We start from the raw sequence: 21,289 nt of genomic DNA, 5'->3' as shown, positions 1-21,289 counted from the left end.
GTGCTGGAGCTAGGATTCAAATCCAGGCAGTCCAGCTCCAGAATCCAGGCACTCAAGCATTAGGCTCAGCTTCCTTCCATAAGCACATAAATACAACCATAAATAAATATGCAGGTCATACTCTGTTAAAGAAACTTGGAACTTTTATGGGATTAAAGATAAGAGTAAAGAGAATTTATAAACATCCATCTCCTTATTACAATAAAGAATGAATTAAAAGATATCCATCAGATGCAGAGTATTTCCAGAGGTAATCTTTTCATTGGGTCACTTAATTTTTTTTTTAATTTTAAAAATTTTATTTATTCATTTTTGGGAGAGAGAGAGAGCAAGAGCAAGGGAGGGGCAGAGAGGGAGACACAGAATCCGAAGCAGGCTCCAGGCACTGAGCTGTCAACACAGAACCCAGCGGGGCTCGAACTCACAGACGAGATCATGACCTGAGCTGAAGTTGGACGCTCAACTGACTGAGCCACCCAGGCGCCCCTCATTGGGTCACTTAAAAGAAGGCAGGAAAAAAATTTTTCTACACCAATGTAAATAAAATAATATTTTTTTAGGCTGCTTCAGGAAACCAAGAATTAAAAATCAAAATAAACCAGAACTGTAAACACAGGAAAAATAGGCCTCACTTAATTCTACAAGAAAACACTTTACAGATAGTAGTATCCCAAATGATCAATACATATGAACAAACATCAGAGATAAAGCTGGCAGATAAACTCTATTGGCAGAGTTGCTGCCCAAATCTCCATTGACCTTAGCTGAATCCAGAACCTCAGCACTATAAGTGGAATCTCTAATCCTAGGGACCTAACAGATTGAGGAAAAACAAAACAAAACAAAACAACAAAACTCCTCCTAATATTAGAAAGAGTAGAGAAGAGCCCCTAATAGTATTTCTGAAGTACATGTTTCAATTTTAATTGAAGTTGACACAATGTCATATTAGTTTCAGGTATACAACATAGTGATTCCACAAATCTATACATTATGCTATGTTCATCACAAGTACAGCAACCATCTGTTACAAGCATGTTTCAATTTTTGATATCTCTGGCTGCAGAGTCTTAATGGCAGTAAAGATTTTCTTTCCTGGGTTTGGGGGAAGATATGTTTCAGGCATGCTCAAATCTGAAACACATTCTCCCATTATACCTGTGTTGTATATAGTGATTCTACTGTGAATATGATCACAGAATTTTAGAACTGAGAAGGACCATCTATTGTAGTTCAACAGTCACATTACAGATGAAGAAACTGTGGCCTAGAGAGTTAAAGTGACTTGAAAAGCAATACTCAACGGCTGGTCTCCTAACCTAATGTTTTTTCCCCCACTCTTTTCTACTGCCTGCTTTGGCTACAAGTGCAAACTCACCTGGGAACCCAACCATTATTTCTACATTGCAACTATGAAGAAATGTTCTTAAATTCTAAATATTCTAACTTAATAATAAAATTTAGAATCCAAATTATTGATAAACTAGGGAACAACCATAATTCCCCCTTCCCACTTTCTGGACAGTTAATGCCATACCTAAAGAATCCCTGAAAGCATGTTTTAAATTATTTGGCTTTCCAATACTCTTTTTTAGTCAGTTCGCCCAAACATCCCTCTTCACTAGCTGCAGCTGGTGGCTTTGTTCCCTATCATAAAGGAGTCCCCTTGGTAGCTGTCCTATCCTTCTACTGCTGTCATCTAGTGAACCCCGAAATGGGATAAAAATGTTAAGTGGCAACCCCCAGCTCAAGTAAGATTGAGTTGCAAATGAGAAAACCCCAAAATCTAACAATCCCCTCCCTACTTCACTGAGGGTATCACCTTAGGTCATTTCCTTATATTCCTTAGAACTGATGCATTTATTTCCTTGTGAAAGGAAAGGCAGAGCAGCATGAGGATACTGGTGACCTAAAGCGGAAAGTTACGATGAAAACTGGGGATGGGAGAGGGAAAGGGAAAAGGGTATAGGAGGGAGAGAGAGAGAGAGAGAGAGAGAGAGAGAGGGAGGAGGCACTGAAGATAAATGTACCTACCATGGATAAAAGCCATACAAAATATCTGAAATTTTGTGATAAAAGTCATTAACTTTAAGATAGCCAAAAGCATAAGAAATGTCTTTCAGTTACAGCTGAAATTATTTGCTCTAATAAAACCCTCAAAATTATCCAATGATATGATAGAAGCTCTTAGGAAGAAAACTAGAGAATGTTTAAACTATAAACTAAATTTATAAGACCAGAAGTTAAAGGGTTATTATTCTAGTCACAGTTCTAAAACTCAATGAGAAAGCATAAAATTATCAGTTAACAACATTGACCTATGTAGGCTAAGTACTATGGGGGGTGGAGGGTGGGGTGAATATGAAGGCAGAAAAGGACACAAACAAAATATAAGGCAAAATAAGTGAAAATTCCTGCCCTCCAGAGCTTGGTAATCTAATTGGTGATATGATATACATGCATGAAAAAGCCTCACAACAATGTTATAAATAATTGCAAATAAAAACATTCAAACAAACACAAAACAATGAGAAAAAATGGTAAAATTTATGAAAAATGGATGAGATTATAGAAAAGGTAGGTATAATTTATTCTAAAGTCCCAAACAGCATTTGAGAAGTTCTCATGAATGTATCCTTATAGAAGTCCTAGAATAATTATTATCTCTTTCTATTCCCAACAACCATTCTTCCAAAACTAGAATGTACTATCAAAACAATCCTGCATGGAAGTCTGAGTCTCTAAGTTTCCCTTTTTCTATTAACTACAAAGCATCTGAGGATAACTATAATTTCTTTTCAGTTTTATAAAAACAACTCTTGTCATGAACATAAGTAAGATGTGATTACTTAAAAAGAGTTAAGGAAGAAATCGAGACAGTTTACATTGGAAAATACTTCATGCATCACATTATAAAATAGAATACATCACACATTATTATGTTCATAATCAACTTTTACAGAAAAGAGAAAAAGTTCCACAAATACTACTAAATGATATAAGCAGGCAGAAAATAGGCCTAAAAACTCATAATAATGTAATATACTCTGATATGCATGCATGGGTAGGGCTGCATGCACACAGGTAGATTCTGAACTTTTAATAAGTTAAAAGCTCAGAAGTTACATAGTTAACAAGGAAAATATGTTGAATCTGTGTATTAAACATAAAACAGACAAATCTTTTCAAACTGTTAAATATAAATTTTCAGCCTCTCAGAAAAAAAGTTCAAAAACAGCCTTCCTATACTCAATCAGTAGTGACATATCTTATCTTCAGTATGGAGACCATTCTCTTTGGGACTTCCTTTATAACAAAAAGGCTGTCTGGTCAAAATATGTACCTAGAATAACGAAATGTTTTCAGATAAGAAATTGGAAAAGAATTATTTTCTGGGAGTATTTGCCGTAGGTAAAGCCTGGAGACATTTAAAACAATTTAAATCTAAAATTTCTGAATACTTTTGAGTTTCAAATTATAACTATATCAATAATACATATAAGATAACTAAAATGAAAATACTTAAAATAATTAAAATCTAAAAATATGACTATCATAAAATTGTTTTCAAAATAAAATTGAAAAACTATACAGAATCTCTTTGTATTAAGATTGAAATTCTGTTAATAAGTGGGGAAAATTCTACACAAATTCAACCAAAAAATTTAGAGGTGGGTTTCACGGTCACAGCATGGAGGCCAAGCCCACGCTCACCTTGGACGTCTTCCTCTCCACCATCACCATCTTCTTCCTCATTGTAAGCCAGCTCAGCCTGCTTGTCTGCCTCGTACTCACCTACGTTACCATCATCCCCATTATAATCCGCCAGTTTAGAGCCATGCTGCGGATCAACAGGGGATTCATTCTCATCAAAGAATCGGCCTGTGAAGTAGGTAGAGGATTAATTCAAGAGTAAAGAGGAAAAAAAAGAAGGGACCTACACTGGATGCCTCCAGAAAGTAGACAAGTGAAACCTGGCAACGTTTAGAGTATTGGTTATAAAAAAGATACATTTTTGTGAAGGTTATCCAAGACAAAAAGAAATAAGAATGAAGACTGAAAATAACTTTTTAAAAAAAGAATTTCCTTTTGGTGTTCATTTTAGTACTTGCTACTTAAGGCTTGAATATTTTCTTAAAGAAAGGGTACCATTTTCAGGACTGCTTTCCTAATAACCAATGACTTCTCCAAAATAAGTATTTGTCTAATTTACTACTTTAGAAGAACAAGAAATGTTTTTATTACTAGATACAATATGTATTTGAAATTTGTAGTTATTTATTTGCTTTATAAAATACCATTTTCCATAAATAATTTTGATCATTTTTTTTTTCTTGTAAAAATAAACAAGTACCATGCAGGCTAGTTTCTTTTTGGATGCTAAGACAAATTAACACAACTGAGGGCTATCTCAAGTTCCTTCAGTGATAGTGACTGACTATAACTGTGGATTTCCAAGGAGAGATGGCATAAAGAATAAACTATCAGAACTCCTAGTGGTATGTGTTTTGAAAAAACATCCCAAGTAATTCTGATTTATTCTTTCCCATTTCCTAAACAGGACTTTTAAAAGCCAATGATAGAGGAAGCTTAAGAAAGTTGAACTATGCGAGGCTGTTATATTGCACACATTCATAACAGTAAGAAATCAAAAAGAGCAAAAGACATAACATCCACTGTAGAAAGCTATTCAGCAACTAAAATTGAAAATGAAAATGTTCGGCACACTAAGATCTGACTCAGAAACACAAGTTAAACTCTACTTTGACATTAAATTTAAGTAGCATAAAAGTAAATTTTATTCCAAAATCTAAAATATAAATAATATCAACTTACTGATGATGAAAGAATTTAAGACTTTAAAAAATTATACAAACTTTCTATGGATAAGTCTAAAATTTTTTGAATTATGTTTTTAAGAAGTAAATTGAAATGAGGCATTCAGGAAAAAAATTAATGACTTCTTTGCTTGGAAAGAAAGGTTAAGTACAAATGGAAAGAATTAAGGAGGTATTGGTCAATTTTACAAACAGTTCACCACATCATCGGGCCAATATAATTTTAATTGCTGAGTAAAGAGTCAATTGGGGAAATAGTTAAAGAACAAATCACACTTACATAGGCTTTCAAGGATGGGGGCTGTTTACAATAGGAGACTTAAGTAACCGGGGCCAATAAAAAGAGCATAAAGTCATCTTAAATATATTCCAGAATAAGGTTGGGTATGTACAATAAATAAATAAATGGAAAAGTTGATAAAATAGAGTTAGAGAAAATAAATGGATATAAAAGAATTAAAAAGGAAAAACAGAAACAAGAATAATAAGCTATTTGTGAGAAAGACATCATGTCTCCTAATGATAGTAATACAAAACAAAACATTTTAGTGGCTTTTATTATTATTTCTTTTTCTAACAAAAAAATTAATGATGCCAATATAAGGAAAAAGGGAGATTTACAGAAATCTATATTTTCTTTTTCTTAATATGCAATATTTACTATGGACAAATTTAACCTGGAGTTGTTAAATCATCTTTATGCAATGTAAAACTGCTGTTTTAAATATACGAATATTTAGGGGCACCTGGGTGGCTTAGTTGGTTAAGCATCAGACTCTTGATTTCGGCTCAGGTCAGGATCTAATGGTTCATGAGAGTGAGCCCTGCTTGGGCTCTGCACTGAAAGTGTGGAGCCTGCTTAGGAATCTCTCTCTCCCTGTCTCTCTGTCCCTGCCCCCTTCCAAAATAAGTAAATAAACATTAAAATAAATAAATAAACATTTTAATATGCTAGTTCCCAATGAATTTCTCAAGGTATACCATTTCCTCTAAGAAATTTATAAATTTTTAATCAGTTATGAAATATAGAAGACTAAAAAATTAACCTAAAAATTTATTGTAAAATATAGTTAATACTATCAGACATGGTACATTAACTAAAAAAGGGTCCACCTATACCTATTACAATATTGCAACAGAACAATTTATAGTATCTTTCTTTTATAGGTGTTTGATAATCTGACTAGCCCAAATTCAGCCCTAAAATTGTAATATTAAAATTAGTGACACTAGACACTAGACAGAGATAACGAAAAAATCAATAACAATGCTTGACCACAGGGCAACTGGCTGGCTCAGCCAGCAAAGTATGTGACTCTTGATCTTGGGGTTGTAAGTTTGAGCCCCACATTAGGTATAGAGATTACTTAAAAAAAAAAAAAGAATGGATGACCACACAACTGTCCCTTGTTAAATAAGTAATTTGTGCTATCATATATGCAGAATTTTCATCTTTGGAGAAAGAGCTAACCCTTAATACAGGATTTCAACAGCATGACAGACAACAACAGAGAAAAAAAGAACCAGCTATACAAAGATGTCTGTCAAGTTGGGACATCAAACTTCACAATAAACAGTGAATGACTATGACAGCATAAATAAAAATGCATAACAATAATCAATACAACAAACTGCTCAATTATATAATTGTCAGGCAACATATTTGTAAAAAGTGTTATAGAAGGGAGGGGAGCCTGGGTAGCTCAGTCAGTTAAGTAGCTCACGTCATGATCTTGGAGTTTGTGAGTTTGAGCCCTTCAGCACAGAGCCTGCTTTGGATCTTCTGTCTCCCTCTTTCTCTGCCCCTCCCCAGCTCACACACACTCTCTGTCTCTCAAAAATAAATAAACATTAAAAAAATTAAAAGTAAATCTGTAAAAAAAAGAAAAAAGGAGTTATAAAAGGGGGAAATTTGTGTGGGTTAGAGCTAGAAGGGAAGGTTTCAAGAAAGAGGTAAATATACTGGACCATGACAGAGAGAAGGAAAGAAACACCCGAAGAATGAGTAAGAAGGTAGATAGAGTATTCAGGAGACAGTGAAGAGATTAATTTGACTGGATTTATTTAGAAAGTGGAAAGAGGAAGTTTAGACAAGCAAATTTGGAATAATTATAGAAAAACTTTAAAGTTAGATATTTTCAAGAGCATCCTATATCCACTTCACAGGGTCATTGTTAGAATGAATGACAAAGTATATGGAAGTATCTACAATACTCTTTCATCCAATAAAGACTCACTAACATATGTGAAAGGTATTGTGCTAGTACCGTCACACAAAAATAAACTTATCATCTCCATCTCTGGTAACTTATTATAGGAAGGAAGACAAACAAATAATTAGAAAGTGATGCTATGTGTGCTATACCACAATGATCTAGAAAGTGACATCTTAACATGGAGACTATTGCTACTGTTGGTTTCTATTTGACAGAGGAAGTCTGAACTTTGTGTAGGAGGCAATAGGCAGTTGTCATAATTTCTTTTAAGCTCTCTGAGAACAGGAATCTAATCTGATTTATGTACTACAGCATTTCCAGTGTCTTTTCAGGTAAGAAGCTATGAGGACTTAGACTAGAAAGATATAAGAGGAAATTTTAGGAACAGGTGAATCAAATACATTTAAGAATGACAAATTGAATACATGGCACAGTGGAATGGAAGCACTCAAAAAATGATTCTATAATCCTAGCCTAGAAACTAAAGATACTTGTACCCAAAATGGAACAATTGAGAAGGTATGGGAAAGCAAATGCTTTAGGTATACTGAACTAAGGGTTACAGTAAGATATCCAAATGAAAATAGTTTATAGACACATGGAAATATGGAACAAGACCCTAGGTGCAAAGTGAGGGCTAGATGTATAGGTTTAAGACTCATAAATATAAAGATGATATATTAAACTATGAGGAGCTAATTTCTATTAGGAAACAAATACAGAAAACAGCTATTAGTCAAAGGAGTGATCTTAGGTATTGACTATCTTTAAGAAGGGAAAAAGGAAGTAATGAGGGTAAAGTTATCACATGATGGTGTAAAACTGTGATGTCTCAACAAGAATTAAATATTGTACCTTATCTCTGAAGCATTTTACCTATTTATTTAAAGATTTTTAATTCAGTTCTCTCTCTCTCAGTAACCACAATGTTAAAACTGTGCTCAGCTAGGTGAGTAATATGGTAATTTTATTTAGTTTGGATCCCCCAATTTCCTTATATTTTTTATAAAATTCAACTGTGTACTTGAATTTTATTTTCATCCTGGTGGCTGCTTGAAAATAATTAACTTATAGCTTACCAGTAACAGGATACTAGCTTCATCCTAACAATTTAAACATGAGAACATGAAGAAAGAAACAACATACACTCTAGCTATTGACAGTCTTTGGGTGGCATCGCGTTGGAAAACCAAATCATAAGAGATTGTTGATACACTTTTCAGTTCACTTTAAATAATATAATAGAACTTCATACAGAATGATAGATATTCTGTAAAACACCTTAAACATCAGGCTGCAAACTCCCAAAACCAGTAGAAAATGAAATGATGATGACAAATAACTATAACATTTCTCAATGTTACAGTCACAAAAAGGCATTTCAGTCAAGAGAATTAGACTGTATGTTTTAATCCCGTACCGAAAATCAAACCAAGATAAGTCACTTTTTTGCTTCATTAGCTCCAGTTTCACTTATAGGTTTCAATTTCTCAATTATTGTATGAAAAACAGGTTTATATTTTTCTAGTCATTCTTTTAATATATTGTCACTATTATAAACAAAATAAATCAATCGGAAATTTTACTCCAAAGGAGGGAACCTCTTTTTCTAGCCTTCATCTACTGGTAGTATCCACTTCGTACCGGTCATTTGGAAATTAACAAATTCAAATGACTCTTGCATCATTCAATTTAACACCTACAATGTTGACTATTTTAAGTATCTCTGAGGGTCCATGACATGTGATAACTTATAATCTGCTGAGACATGAGTTAAGAGTTGTGAATGCTGGAAGGGTGAGGCGTGCAAATTTTGACAAAAATGTTACTGCAGGCTTTCCCTACAAAGCAATATATAGGGAAGACTACTTACTGGCATTTGAACTATTTACTTTGATTTCTTTATGAGGAACATTATGGGGCAAAAAGACCATACTTATTTTGCATCTCAAGGTACAGGACCGGCATGTAGTAGTAGGCACAGGAAGGAATCTGTTAATTGACTGGATTTATGGAAGGTAAAGAGAAACCAGGGAAATGAAAGAAACATGGTAGCTAGAAATTAGAGCTAATAGCATCTGAACAATCACCACCACCATTTCACCCACATTCCCAATGCCAAGAGGTTCAAATGCTCTTTCCCCTTCTTCATATTATCCACAGGCTGCATTTTTGTTATTTTTTTATCCTTAAGACTAATTCTATGAGGGGAAGGGAGAAGAGAAGGGAAGCACATGATTTGATTTGCATCAGGGTCAAATACTGTTCTCCTTTACCTCTTGCTTTTCTCCTCCACCAAACCTACTGGACTACTCCTAAAACCAGCATAAAATAAAGGGGCCTGAGGTGGGAACCAATTAGCTAATCTTTGAGTAAGTAATACCAAGCATATGTCACATATTTATGACAAGTACATTAGTCTTATGTACATTAAGTGGTTAAACACTTCATTTCAACTTCAGTATTCAAATATTCTTTAACAGAATAAACAAAACTATAATGCAATTGGGTAACAAAATTCTTTTTTAAGTTTTATTTACTTATTTATTTTTGAGAGAGAGAGAGAGGGATAGAGCATGTGCATGCGCGCAAGCAGAGAAGGGCCAGAGAGAAAGGAACAGAGAGGATTCCAAGCAGGCTCTGCACTCAGTGAAGAGCTCAAAGCAGGGCTTGAACCCATGAACTGTGAGATCATGACCTGAGCTGAAATCAAGAGTCACACACTCAACTGATTAAGCCGCCATGGCACAAATTCTTGTATGCCAAACTTGATTACTTTCTGAATTCACATCATAAAAAAAAATGTCATCTCAAAACATTATTGTAGCATACTGAAGAACAGAGCAAACCATTTATTCATATATTTCACAAAAAAATTTTTTTTATTTTTTTGAAAAGTAAGCTCTACACCCAACATGGGGCTTGAACTCACAACTCTGAAATCAAGAGTCCCAGGTTCTACTGATTGAGCCAGCCAGGCAACCCTATGAAAATTTTTTCTTGTTTTGCTTTGTTTTAAATTTTCCTTTTTTTTAATGAATTCTTTTTTTAAAGAAATGTTTATTTGTTTTGAGAGAGAGAGACAGAGAGAGAGGAAGAGAGAGAGCATGAGCACGGGAGTGGCAGAGAGAGAGAAGGAGAGAGAGAATCCCAAGCAGGCTCTATGCTGTTAGCGCAGAGCTCAAAGCAGGACTCAATCCCACGAACCATGAGATTGTGACCTGAGCCAAAATCAAGAGCCAGACACTAAACTGAGCCACCCAGGGGTCCCCTACTTTTTATTATTAAATATTTTCAGATACAGAGAGAAGTGTCTAGAGAATATAATGTCCATGTTTCCATCATTCAGAACTTAGTCAAATTTAAACAGTTTTTTGCCATATTTGTTTTAGAACTTTTAATAAAGAAAACATTATATATACAATTAAAGTTCCCTAGCACCTCTCTCTAACATGAGCCTCTTACCTCAAAGATAACCTCTATCTTAAACTGGGTGTTAAATATCCCCATGAAACTTTACACATTCATTAATAAATAGTATTGATTCATAGGCCTCTAAATATATGGCATCTGGGCAGGAAAGAGTTAACTGGGCATGCCTTGTTTGCTGAAACCCTGTACACTCTAAAGAAAGGTTTGTCTTCAGGACTGTTGCTTGGCTGGAAGCTGGAAGATAACCTCTGAGCCTATGGAATGTTCTGTCTGATATGTGTGTTTCTTGGGCCAGGCCATACCAGCATGATTAAATTAAGTTTATCCTAACAAAGAGATTTATGGTGTATATTTGTTTTTGCTAGGTGGGGCGTGGAAGGGCTAAAGTCTGAATAATTGAGCTCAGTTATGCAAGCACTGCGTGACATGTGGGCACGACATGACTGATCCCTGAAAAAATCCCGGGACCCCAAAGATCAAGTGAGCCTCCCAGGTTGGAAACACTTCACACATAGTGTCACACATCTTTGCCAGGAGGATTAAGCAAATCTCCATGCAACTCCACTGTGAGGGGACACCTGGAAGCCTGCATCTGCTTTCTCCTGGATCTTGCCCCATGAGCTTTTTCCATTTGCTGATTCTAATCTCTGTCCTTTCACTGTACCAAACCATAACTGTGAATATTAATAATTCTTCTGTGTCCTGTGAGCCCTTCGAGTGAATCATCAAACCTGAAGGTGATCTTGGGACTTCCAACATAGCATAATGTATCTATTTTGCAACTTGCTTTATTCTCTCCTCATTATGCTTTTGAGATTTATCCATGTTGATAAATGTGGCTTTGTTCATTCATTTGAACTCCTATATATAATTCCACTGTATGTGTATGGGACATATCCATTCTCATACTGATGAACATTTGTTTCTGATTTTCAACCTAATAACAAATACTCTTGTACAGGTCTGAAATTGTTTGTAGGTACATATTAGGTGCTGAGTTGTAGGGTATGTGGATCTTCTCACACTTATGATTGACCTTTTAATTAATAAAATTCTTAATTTTAATTAAGTCCAATTTATCATTTTTTAAAATTCATCGTTACACCATTCACAAAAACTAAACTCAAAATGGATGAATGACCTGAATGTGAGACAGGAAACCATCAAAACCCTAGAGGAGAAAGCAGGAAAAAACTCTCTGAACTCAGCCACAGCAATTTCTTACTTGACACATCTCCAAAGGCAAGGGAATTAAAAGCAAAAATGAACTATTGTGACCTCATGAAGATAAAAAGCTTCTGCACTGCAAAGGAAACAATCAACAAAACTAAAAGGTAACCGACGGAATGGGAAAAGATATTTGCAAACGACATATCGGATAAAGGGCTAGTATCCAAAATCTATAAAGAACTCACCAAACTCCACACCCAAAAAACAAATAATCCAATGAAGACATGGGCAGAAGACATGAATAGACACTTCTCTAAAGAAGACATCCAGATGGCCAACAGGCACATGAAAAGATGCTCAACGTCACTTCTCATCAGGGAAATACAAATCAAAACCACACTGAGCTATCACCTCATGCCAGTCAGAGTGACTAAAATGAGCAAATCAGGAGACTATAGATGTTGGAGAGGATGTGGGGAAACGGGAACCCTCTTGCACTGTTGGTGGGAATGCAAACTGGTGCAGCTGCTCTGGAAAATAGTGTGGAGTTTCCTCAAAAAATTAAAAATGACCCAGCAATAGCACTGCTAGGAATTTACCCAAGGGATATAGGAGGGCTGATGCATAGGGGCACTTGTACCCCAATGTTTAGAGCAGCACTTTCAACAATAGCCAAATTATGGAAAGAGCCTAAATGCCCATCAACTAATGAAAGGATAAAGAAGTTGTGGTTTATACATACAATGGAATACTACTTGGCAATGAAAAAGAATGAAATATGGTCTTTTGTAGCAACGTGGATGGAGCTGGAGAGTGTTACGCTACTTGAAATAAGTCATACAGAGAAAGACAGATACCATGTTTTCACTCTTATGTGGATACTGAGAAGCTTAACAGAAGACCATGGGGGAGGGAAGGGGGAAAAAAAGTTACAGAGAGGGAAGGAGGCAAACCATAAGAGACTCTTAAAAACTCAGAATAAACTGAGGGTTGATGGAGGGGGGAGGGAGGGGAAAGCGGATGATGGGCATTAAGGAGGGCACCTGTTGGGATGAGCACTGTGTGTTGTATGGAAACCGATTTGACAGTAAATTTCATATTAAAAAAATAAATTCATGGTTAGCTTTTTGCAGTGGGGGGAGGATTAAGAAATCTTTACCTGTTCCATGTCATGAAGATATTTTTTTGTTTTCTTCTAGAGGTTTTATTAGCTTTAAAGTTTAAATCTACAATCTATTTTTTTTAAGGTGTATTTATTTTTGAGAGAGAGAATGAGAAAGTGTGAGCAGAGGAGGGGCAGAGAGAGGGGGACAGATGATCTGAAGCAAGCTCTTTGCTGACAGCAGAGGGCCCAATGTGGGGCTAGAACTCAGAACCATGAGATCATGACCTGAGCTGAAGTTGGACGCTTAACCAATTGAGCCACCCAGGTGCCCCAAATCTGCAATCTATCTTGAATTTAATTCTGTGTATTGTGTAAAGTAGGAGATCTAAGGTTAATATTTTTCCATTTTGGTATCAAACTGACCCAGTACTACTTATTGAAGACTATCCTTTTCCCCATTGCATTGCATTATCAATTTTATCATAAATTAAGTGACCATATATATGTAGTTAGTTTTGGCATACTCCAATCTGCTCCACTGGTCCATCTGTCTATTCTTGTGCCAATACTGTATTGTCTTAATTACCTCATTAATAATAGTTTTATAATAACTCTTGATATCTGATAGAAGTCACTAAGTTTCATTCTTATAGATTGCCTTGGCTATTCTTAGTCTTTTACATTACCATACACATTTCAGAATCACTATACGAATTTCCACCAAAAATATATATAAATATATATGTGTATATATATATATATATATATAAATATATGTGTATATAAATATATATATATATATATATATATATATATATATATATATATGCTACTGGGATAATGAATAGGATAGCACTGAAATTCTAGATCAATCAAAGAACTGACACCTTTAAAACTTTGAGTCTAAAACTTTTGAGTAGCTCAGTCAGTTAAGCATCTGACTTCAGCTCAGGTCATGATCTCTCAGTGAGTTCAAGTCCCACGTCAGGCTCTCTGCTCTCAGTGTGGAGCCAGCTTCAGATTCTCTTGTTCCCCCCTCTCTCCACTCCTTCCCCCTTCTCACTTTCTCTCGAAAATAAAGACATTTAAAACTTTGAGCCTTCCAGTCTGTCAACATGGATTTACTTACATATTATCTAATTTCTGCCAATAATATTTTGTTCTTGTGAATATTTTGTTAATTTTTTTTCAAGAATCTGATGTATTTTATGCTATTAAAAATACCTTCCTGTGGAAGCTGGCTGGCTCAGCTGGTGGAGCATGTGACTCTTGCTCTCAGGATTGTGAGATCGGGCCCTATATTGGGTGTAGAGATTACTTAAAATCTTTTTTTTTTTTTAATATTTTTATTTATTTATTTTGAGAGAGAAAGCATGAGCAGGGAGGGGAACAGAGACAGAGGGAGAGAGAGAATCCCAAGCAGGATCAGTGAGTCGGCTCAGAGCCCAACGCAAGGCTCAATCTCATGAACTGTAAGATGGTTACCTGAGCCAAAGTCAAGAGTGGGATGTTTAACCAACTGAGCTACCCAGGTGCCCCCTAAAATTAAAAAAAAAAAAAAAGTTTCTTTTTAAAAATTTCACTTTATGTTTGTTGCTGACATGTATAAATACAATTAACTTTATACATTAGCCTTCTAATTAGTTTGCTAAATACTTATGTAATATTTACTGGGGCATCTGGGTGGCTCAGTTGTTTGAGTGTCCAACTCTTGATTTCAACTCAGGTCATGATCCCAGTGTTGTGAGATTGAGCCCCATGTCCAGCTCTGAGCTGGGCATGGAGCCTGCTTGGAATTCTCTCTCTCCCTCTGACCCTCTCCCCCACTTGTTCTGTTTCTAAGATAAAAAAACAAACAAACTTATTTACTGTATGTAAGTTTGTAGATTGCTTTGAGTTTTCCACATTCAAAATTATGCCTGCAAATAATATCAATTTATTGGTTTTATTTCTTCTTTTAATCTCTATACTGTTTATTTTCTTTTTTGCACTTTGTATCATTGACTAGGACTTAAAGTGAAAAGTTGAATAGAAGTGATGATAGTGGTTCTTAGTTTTCATGATTTCAAAGGGAAAAGTTTTGATAGTTCATTATTAAGTGATGTTTGTTATAGGATTTTTGTAAATACTCTTTATCAATTAAGGAAATTACCTTTTAGTCCTAGTTTGCTCAGTTTGTTTTTTTCACAAACACACGTTGAATTTCTTGAAATGCTTTCTTTGCACCTATTGAGATGCACCTACTTGATTTGTCTCACATATTTTATTAATGTGGTAAATTACACAGATTGCTTTTCAAATATTAAATAAGCTTGCATTTCAAAAACAAACCCAACATGGTCATCATGTATGTCATTTTTATCTATCTCTGGATTTGATATGCTAATATTTTATTCAGTATTTTTAGATGTACTATGTTGGGAAGGATCATCTGTAATTTTCCTTTTTCATAATATACTTAGTTTTGCTACCCAACTTATTCTGGCTTCATAAAATGAGTTAAGAAGTGTTTCCTCGGGGCGCCTGGGTGGCGCAGTCGGTTAAGCGTCCGACTTCAGCCAGGTCACGATCTCGCGGTCCGTGAGTTCGAGCCCCGCGTCGGGCTCTGGGCTGATGGCTCAGAGCCTGGAGCCTGTTTCCGATTCTGTGTCTCCCTCTCTCTCTGCCCCTCCCCCGTTCATGCTCTGTCTCTCTCTGTCCCAAAAATAAAAAAAAATAAAGGTTGAAAAAAAAAAAAAAAAAAGAAGTGTTTCCTCATTTTCAATTCTCTGAAAAAGCTCATTTTAGATTGGTTGTACTTCTTTAAATGTTTGGAAGAATTCACCGGGAAAAACATTTGGGCATGAAAATCATTAAGGAAAAGTTTTAAATTACACATTCAATACCTTAAAAACATTTTTAAAAAAAATTTGAGAGACAGAATGTGCCTGAGAGGGGGAGAGCACAGAGCCTGATATGGGGCTCAATCCCACAATCCCGGGATCATGACCTGAGCTGAAATCAAGAGTCAGATGCTCGAATGACTCAGCATGACTCTGGAGTCCCCAGATTCATATCTTAAATAAATATGTAACTATTCAGATTTTCCGTATCTTCTTGTGTCAATTTTGTATATAGGTGTTTTTCTAGGATACTATTCATTTCTTCTACATTTTCAAATGTTTTGGCAGTAATGCAACTCATTAAATATCCTCTAATATTGTTATTTGTAGGGCCTATATTGATGCTTTTTCAATTCTGATATTGATAATTTGTGCCATCTCTTTCTGTCCTGATCTGTGCTAGAGGTCTTATTTTCACTTTCTTTTCAAAGAACCAATTTTTAGTTTTGTTGATTTCATTACTGATTTCATGTAGTGATCCCAAATTTATTATTTAAAAATTTTTAAGTATTTATTCATTTTTGATTTAAAAAAATTTTTTAATGTTTATTCATTTTTGAGAGAGACAGAGAGCATGAGTGGGGGAGGGGCAGAGAGACAGGGAGACACAGAATCTGAAGCAGGCCCCCGGCACCATGCTGACAGCACAGAGCCTGATGCGGGGCTGGAACTCACAGACAGCAAGATCAGGACTGAACTGAAGTCAGATGCTTAACTGACTTAGCCACCCAGGCGCCCTGTAGTGATCCCAAATTTAGTAATCTAGCTAAACATTCTTATTACTTATATTAGTGTCTCTTTTGGGGTGTGGTTAGACTTGATTACCTATTCAATCTACTAAATGGTTATTGGTTTATTCAGGTTTTCAAATCTTCTTGAGCCAATTTTGGTAAGTAATTTTCCAGGAAATTTCCATTTGATCTAAGTTTTCAAATTTATTGTCAAAGTTTTATTTTTATTTAAAAAATTTTAATGTTGGGGCGCCTGGGTGGCGCAGTCGGTTAAGCGTCCGACTTCAGCCAGGTCACGATCTCGCGGTCCGGGAGTTCGAGCCCCGCATCGGGCTCTGGGCTGATGGCTCAGAGCCTGGAGCCTGTTTCCGATTCTGTGTCTCCCTCTCTCTCTGCCCCTCCCCCGTTCATGCTCTGTCTCTGTCTGTCCCAAAAATAAATAAACGTTGAAAAAAAAATTAAAAAAAAAAAATAAAAAAAAAAATAAAAATAAAAAATTTTAATGTTATATTTATTTTTGAGAGACATAGAGAGGGAGAGACAGAATCCGAAGCAGGCCCTGGGCTCTGAGCTGTCAGCACAGAGCCCTACACAGGGTTCAAACCCACAAACTGTGAGATCATGACCTGAGCCGAAATCCAACACTCAATAACTCAGCCACCCAGGCACCCCTGTCAAAGTTTTTTTTTTATTTATTTTTAAAAAAAAATTTTTTTTTTTCAACGTTTATTTATTTTTGGGACAGAGAGAGACAGAGCATGAACGGGCGAGGGGCAGAGAGAGAGGGAGACACAGAATCGGAAACAGGCTCCAGGCTCTGAGCCATCAGCCCAGAGCCCGACGCGGGGCTCGAACTCACGGACCGCGAGATCGCGACCTGGCTGAAGTCGGACGCTTAACCGACTGCGCCACCCAGGCGCCCCACCCCTGTCAAAGTTTTAAGTAAAATTTTCTTGTGACTTAAACTATATCTTCTGTTGTTCTGAATATTAATTAATCTTTTCTATTTTTCTTCATTAGTATTACTAGATGTTTGTTTATCTAGTTTTTTTTTTTCGCCCCTAATTATTCTTTATTTTCCATTTCATTTATGATTGCTCTTGTCTATTTTTTCCTCCTTTCTTTCTTCTCCTTTCTCTGAATCCAGATTGTTTGGGTTCTAATGCTGATTCTGCTCTTTAGTAGCTAAGTAATCTTGAAAATGTTATGAAACTTCTTTGTGTCTGCTTCCAGTCTATAATATGGAAATAATATCTACACACTGATTTGTTGTACATTTACACATACACATACCTTTAGAACAAAAACTGGCACATACTAACCACTCCAATGTTAGCTATTATTAGTATCATCATCATTAGTAGTAGTAGTAATAGTATGACTATGTCGACCACTACTATTAATACTATTCAGGGTGGGGGGCACCTGGTGACTCTTGACCTCAGGGTTGTGAGTTCACCCCCACGCTGGGCATGGAGCCTAATTGAAATAAAGATTTAAAAAGTACTATTTTTGGGGGGCGCCTGGGTGGCTCAGTCGGTTAAGCGTCCGACTTCAGCTCAGGTCACGATCTCACGGTCCGTGAGTTCGAGCCCCGCGTTGGGCTCTGGGCTGATGGCTCAGAGCCTAGAGCCTGCTTCCAATTCTGTGTCTCCCTCTCTCTCTGCCCCTCCCCAGTTCATGCTCTGTCTCTCTCTGTCCCAAAAATAAAAATAAAACGTTAAAAAAAAAAATTAAAAAAAAATAAAAAGTACTATTTTGAATGAAACTCATTTAATTTTTAGGGGTTTTTTTTTCTTACTGATTTCAAGGCCATAAATTTAGCTGTAAATATCACTTCAAATGTATTCATCACATCTTATGTGTGGTACTTATATCATTGTTCAGTTCTATAAATTTTGAAATACTCCTTATAAATACACACCTCAAAAAAAAAGTTATTGATGACCAACATTTTTAAGTTTATAATAAAGGGATTTTAAGATACTATTCATAATACAAATAGCCTAAATTTTATCAAGACTCTCTGTGACCTAGTAGATAGTCAATTTCTGTAGTTGTTCCATGTATACTTTATTTATTTTTTTTTTTTTTAACGTTTATTCATTTTTTTTGGGACAGAGAGAGACAGGACATGAACGGGGGAGGGGCAGAGAGAGAGGGAGACACAGAATCGGAAACAGGCTCCAGGCTCTGAGCCATCAGCCCAGAGCCCGACGCGGGGCTCGAACTCACGGACCGCGAGATCGTGACCTGGCTGAAGTCGGACGCTCAACCGACTGCGCCACCCAGGCGCCCCATTCCATGTATACTTTAAAAAGTCTCTCTTTATGAAGCATAGAGATCTGTATAGATTTATATATATTTGAATAAATTTAACAATTTTTGCTTCAAAATTCTATTTTTGATGACTTTTCAGTTTTGACAGAAGTATATTAAAATCTTTCATGTTAATTATGTAATTGTCAATAACTTTTTGAAATTGCAACAGCTTTTTGTCTATTTTCTGGCTATGTTTCTAGATTATTTCTTCTCTTTAGTAGGTTGTTCCTCTTGTTATTATGGAGTAACATTCTTCTTTTTTCCTTAAAATCTATTTTGTCACTTGTTAATACTTTACATTAGATTTCTTTAGTTTTCACTAATGAATATCTTTTTTTAAATTAAGGTAAAATATACATTATGTAAAACTTACCATCTTAACCATTATTTAGTGTACAGTTCAATGGCACTAAATATAATAATATGGTTGTATAACCATCACTACCACCATACCCAGAACTTTTTTCATCTTTCCCAACTGAAACTCTGTATTCATTAAACAAAAGGGGCGCCTGGGTGGCGCAGTCGGTTAAGCGTCCGACTTCAGCCAGGTCACGATCTCCCGGTCCCTGAGTTTGAGCCCTGCGTTGGGCTCTGGGCTGATGGCTCGGAGCCTGGAGCCTGTTTCCGATTCTGTGTCTCCCTCTCTCTCTGCCCCTCCCCCGTTCATGCTCTGTCTCTCTCTGTCCCAAGAAAATAAATAAACTTTAAAAAACAAAAAAACAATAATATCCCCTCCTCCGCCCAGGGCTTGGCAACTACCACTCTTTCTGTTTCTATGAATTTGACTACTCTAGGTACCTCATACAAGTGGAATCATAATAGTATTTGTCCTTTTGTGACTGGCTTAATTCACTGAGCATAGTGTCTTCGAGGTTCATCCATATTGCAGCATGTGTCAGAATTTCCTTCCTTTTTCAGGCTGAGTAATATTCCATTGTACCTATACATCACGTTTTGTTTATCCATTCATTTAACAATGAACACTTGGCTTGCTTCACCTTTTGGTTATTGTGAATAATGCTGTTATGAATATGAGTGCACTAATATCTGTTCAAGTTATCTGTTTCTATTTCTTTGGGGTATATACTAAGGGAGAACTATCTTTTATAGTCCTTTTATTTTCACATTTTCTACGTGTATATGTTTAAGATTTAGTTGTAAACACTTTGTAGTTAGATTCTGCTTTTGTATTCTTTTATGATCTCTTTTAACAGATAACTCTAATCTGTTTATACTTATCATGATTTTTATAATTTTTTAAAAAGTTTATTTTTTTTTTGAGAAAGAAAGCATGTGAGTAGGGGAGGAGCAGAGAAAGAGGGAGGGAGAGAGAATCCCAAGCAGGATCCACAGTGCCAATGCAGAGCCCTGTACGGGGCTCAAACTCACAAACCATGAGATCATGACTTGAGCTGAAACCAAGAGTCAAACACTTAATCAACTAAGCCACCCAGGAGTCCTGATTTTTGTAATATTTGACCTTATTCCTTTGATTTTACTGTTTAGATTCTAAGTTTTCTTCTTCCTTTCTTTCAAAATTATCTCCTTTTCTTCTTCTACCCACTGTTAGATGGAAGTGGCACATTGTATTTCTATTCTTTTACCCTTAACTTTTTTAAATTTTTATTTTTTATTTAGTTGCTTTTTGAAGTAGGCTCCATGTCCAACATGGGGCTCAAACTTATGAACCTGAGCTCAAGAATTGCATGCCCGGGGCACCTAGGTGGCTCAATCAGTTAACCGTCCGACTTTGGTTCAGGTCATGATATTGTGGTTCATGAGTTCGACTTTGGCTCAGGTCATGATCTCGTGGTTCATGAGTTTGAGCCCTGCTTTGGGGTCTGTGCTAACAGCTCATAGCCGGGAACATTCTTCGGGTTTTGTGTCTCCCTCTTTCTCTGCCCCTCCCCTACTCACACTCTCTCTAAAAAGTAAATAAACATTTAAAAAAATTAAAAAAAAAAAAAAAAAGAGTTGCATGCCCTACTGACTGAGCCAGCCAGGTACCCCAACCCTTAATTTTTTTCCCAACTCTTCATTTTTAAACATATTTAATTTATACATTTTTTAAACAAAATTACAAAATATTCAGTATTTCTATCCTCCTTCTGAGCAGGACATGGACCCTTTCACTTTACCCTTGACTATCTTCTCTTATTATTATTTGCTGCTTTTGCTGTCATAACACAAAAATGGTTTTAAGCCAAAAATTAAATTTATCAATAGCTTTGATCAATGACTTCCAATTTTTTGTAGCTATTAGTGTCTCTTCAATTTTCTTTTTACTAAAGAATAACCTTTACTCTTCTTTCATCAAGTGTGTCTATAAGAGGTAAACTCAGTCTTGTGTAACTGAATGTCTTCATTTTATCCTCAATGTCCTCATTAGCTGATAGAACTTTCTATGTTAGTAGTTATTTTCTACTCATCACACTGAAGATATTATTCCATTATCTTTTGTCATTTGATTTGCTGATGAAAAATCTGTCAATGGGGCGCCTGGGTGGCGCAGTCGGTTAAGCGTCCGACTTCAGCCAGGTCACGATCTCGCGGTCCGTGAGTTCGAGCCCCGCGTCAGGCTCTGGGCTGA

At 36.0% G+C, this 21,289-nt stretch overlaps 1 protein-coding gene across 3 annotated transcripts in view; it reads right to left on the bottom strand.

Annotated features, from left to right (window-relative positions):
* Positions 1-21,289, bottom strand: part of GOLM2 (golgi membrane protein 2) — a 107,142-nt gene that overhangs the window by 5,244 nt on the left and 80,609 nt on the right. For 2 of the 3 annotated variants that reach the window (XM_086710578.1, XM_086710576.1), the window contains one exon: positions 3,715-3,882. The exons of the other annotated variant lie outside the window; for it this stretch is intronic. In XM_086710578.1, coding sequence (XP_086566704.1) covers positions 3,715-3,882 — 168 coding nt within the window. The remainder of the gene's footprint in view (positions 1-3,714; positions 3,883-21,289) is intronic. 3 annotated transcript variants of the gene reach the window in all.

This window comes from Puma concolor, chromosome B3 (genome assembly GCF_028749965.1).
Source record: "Puma concolor isolate L17-30 chromosome B3, mPumCon1.1.hap2, whole genome shotgun sequence".
Lineage (NCBI taxonomy): Eukaryota > Metazoa > Chordata > Mammalia > Carnivora > Felidae > Puma > Puma concolor.
Note: the sequence above shows the minus strand (reverse complement) of the source record. Positions and strands in the feature narration are given on the sequence as shown.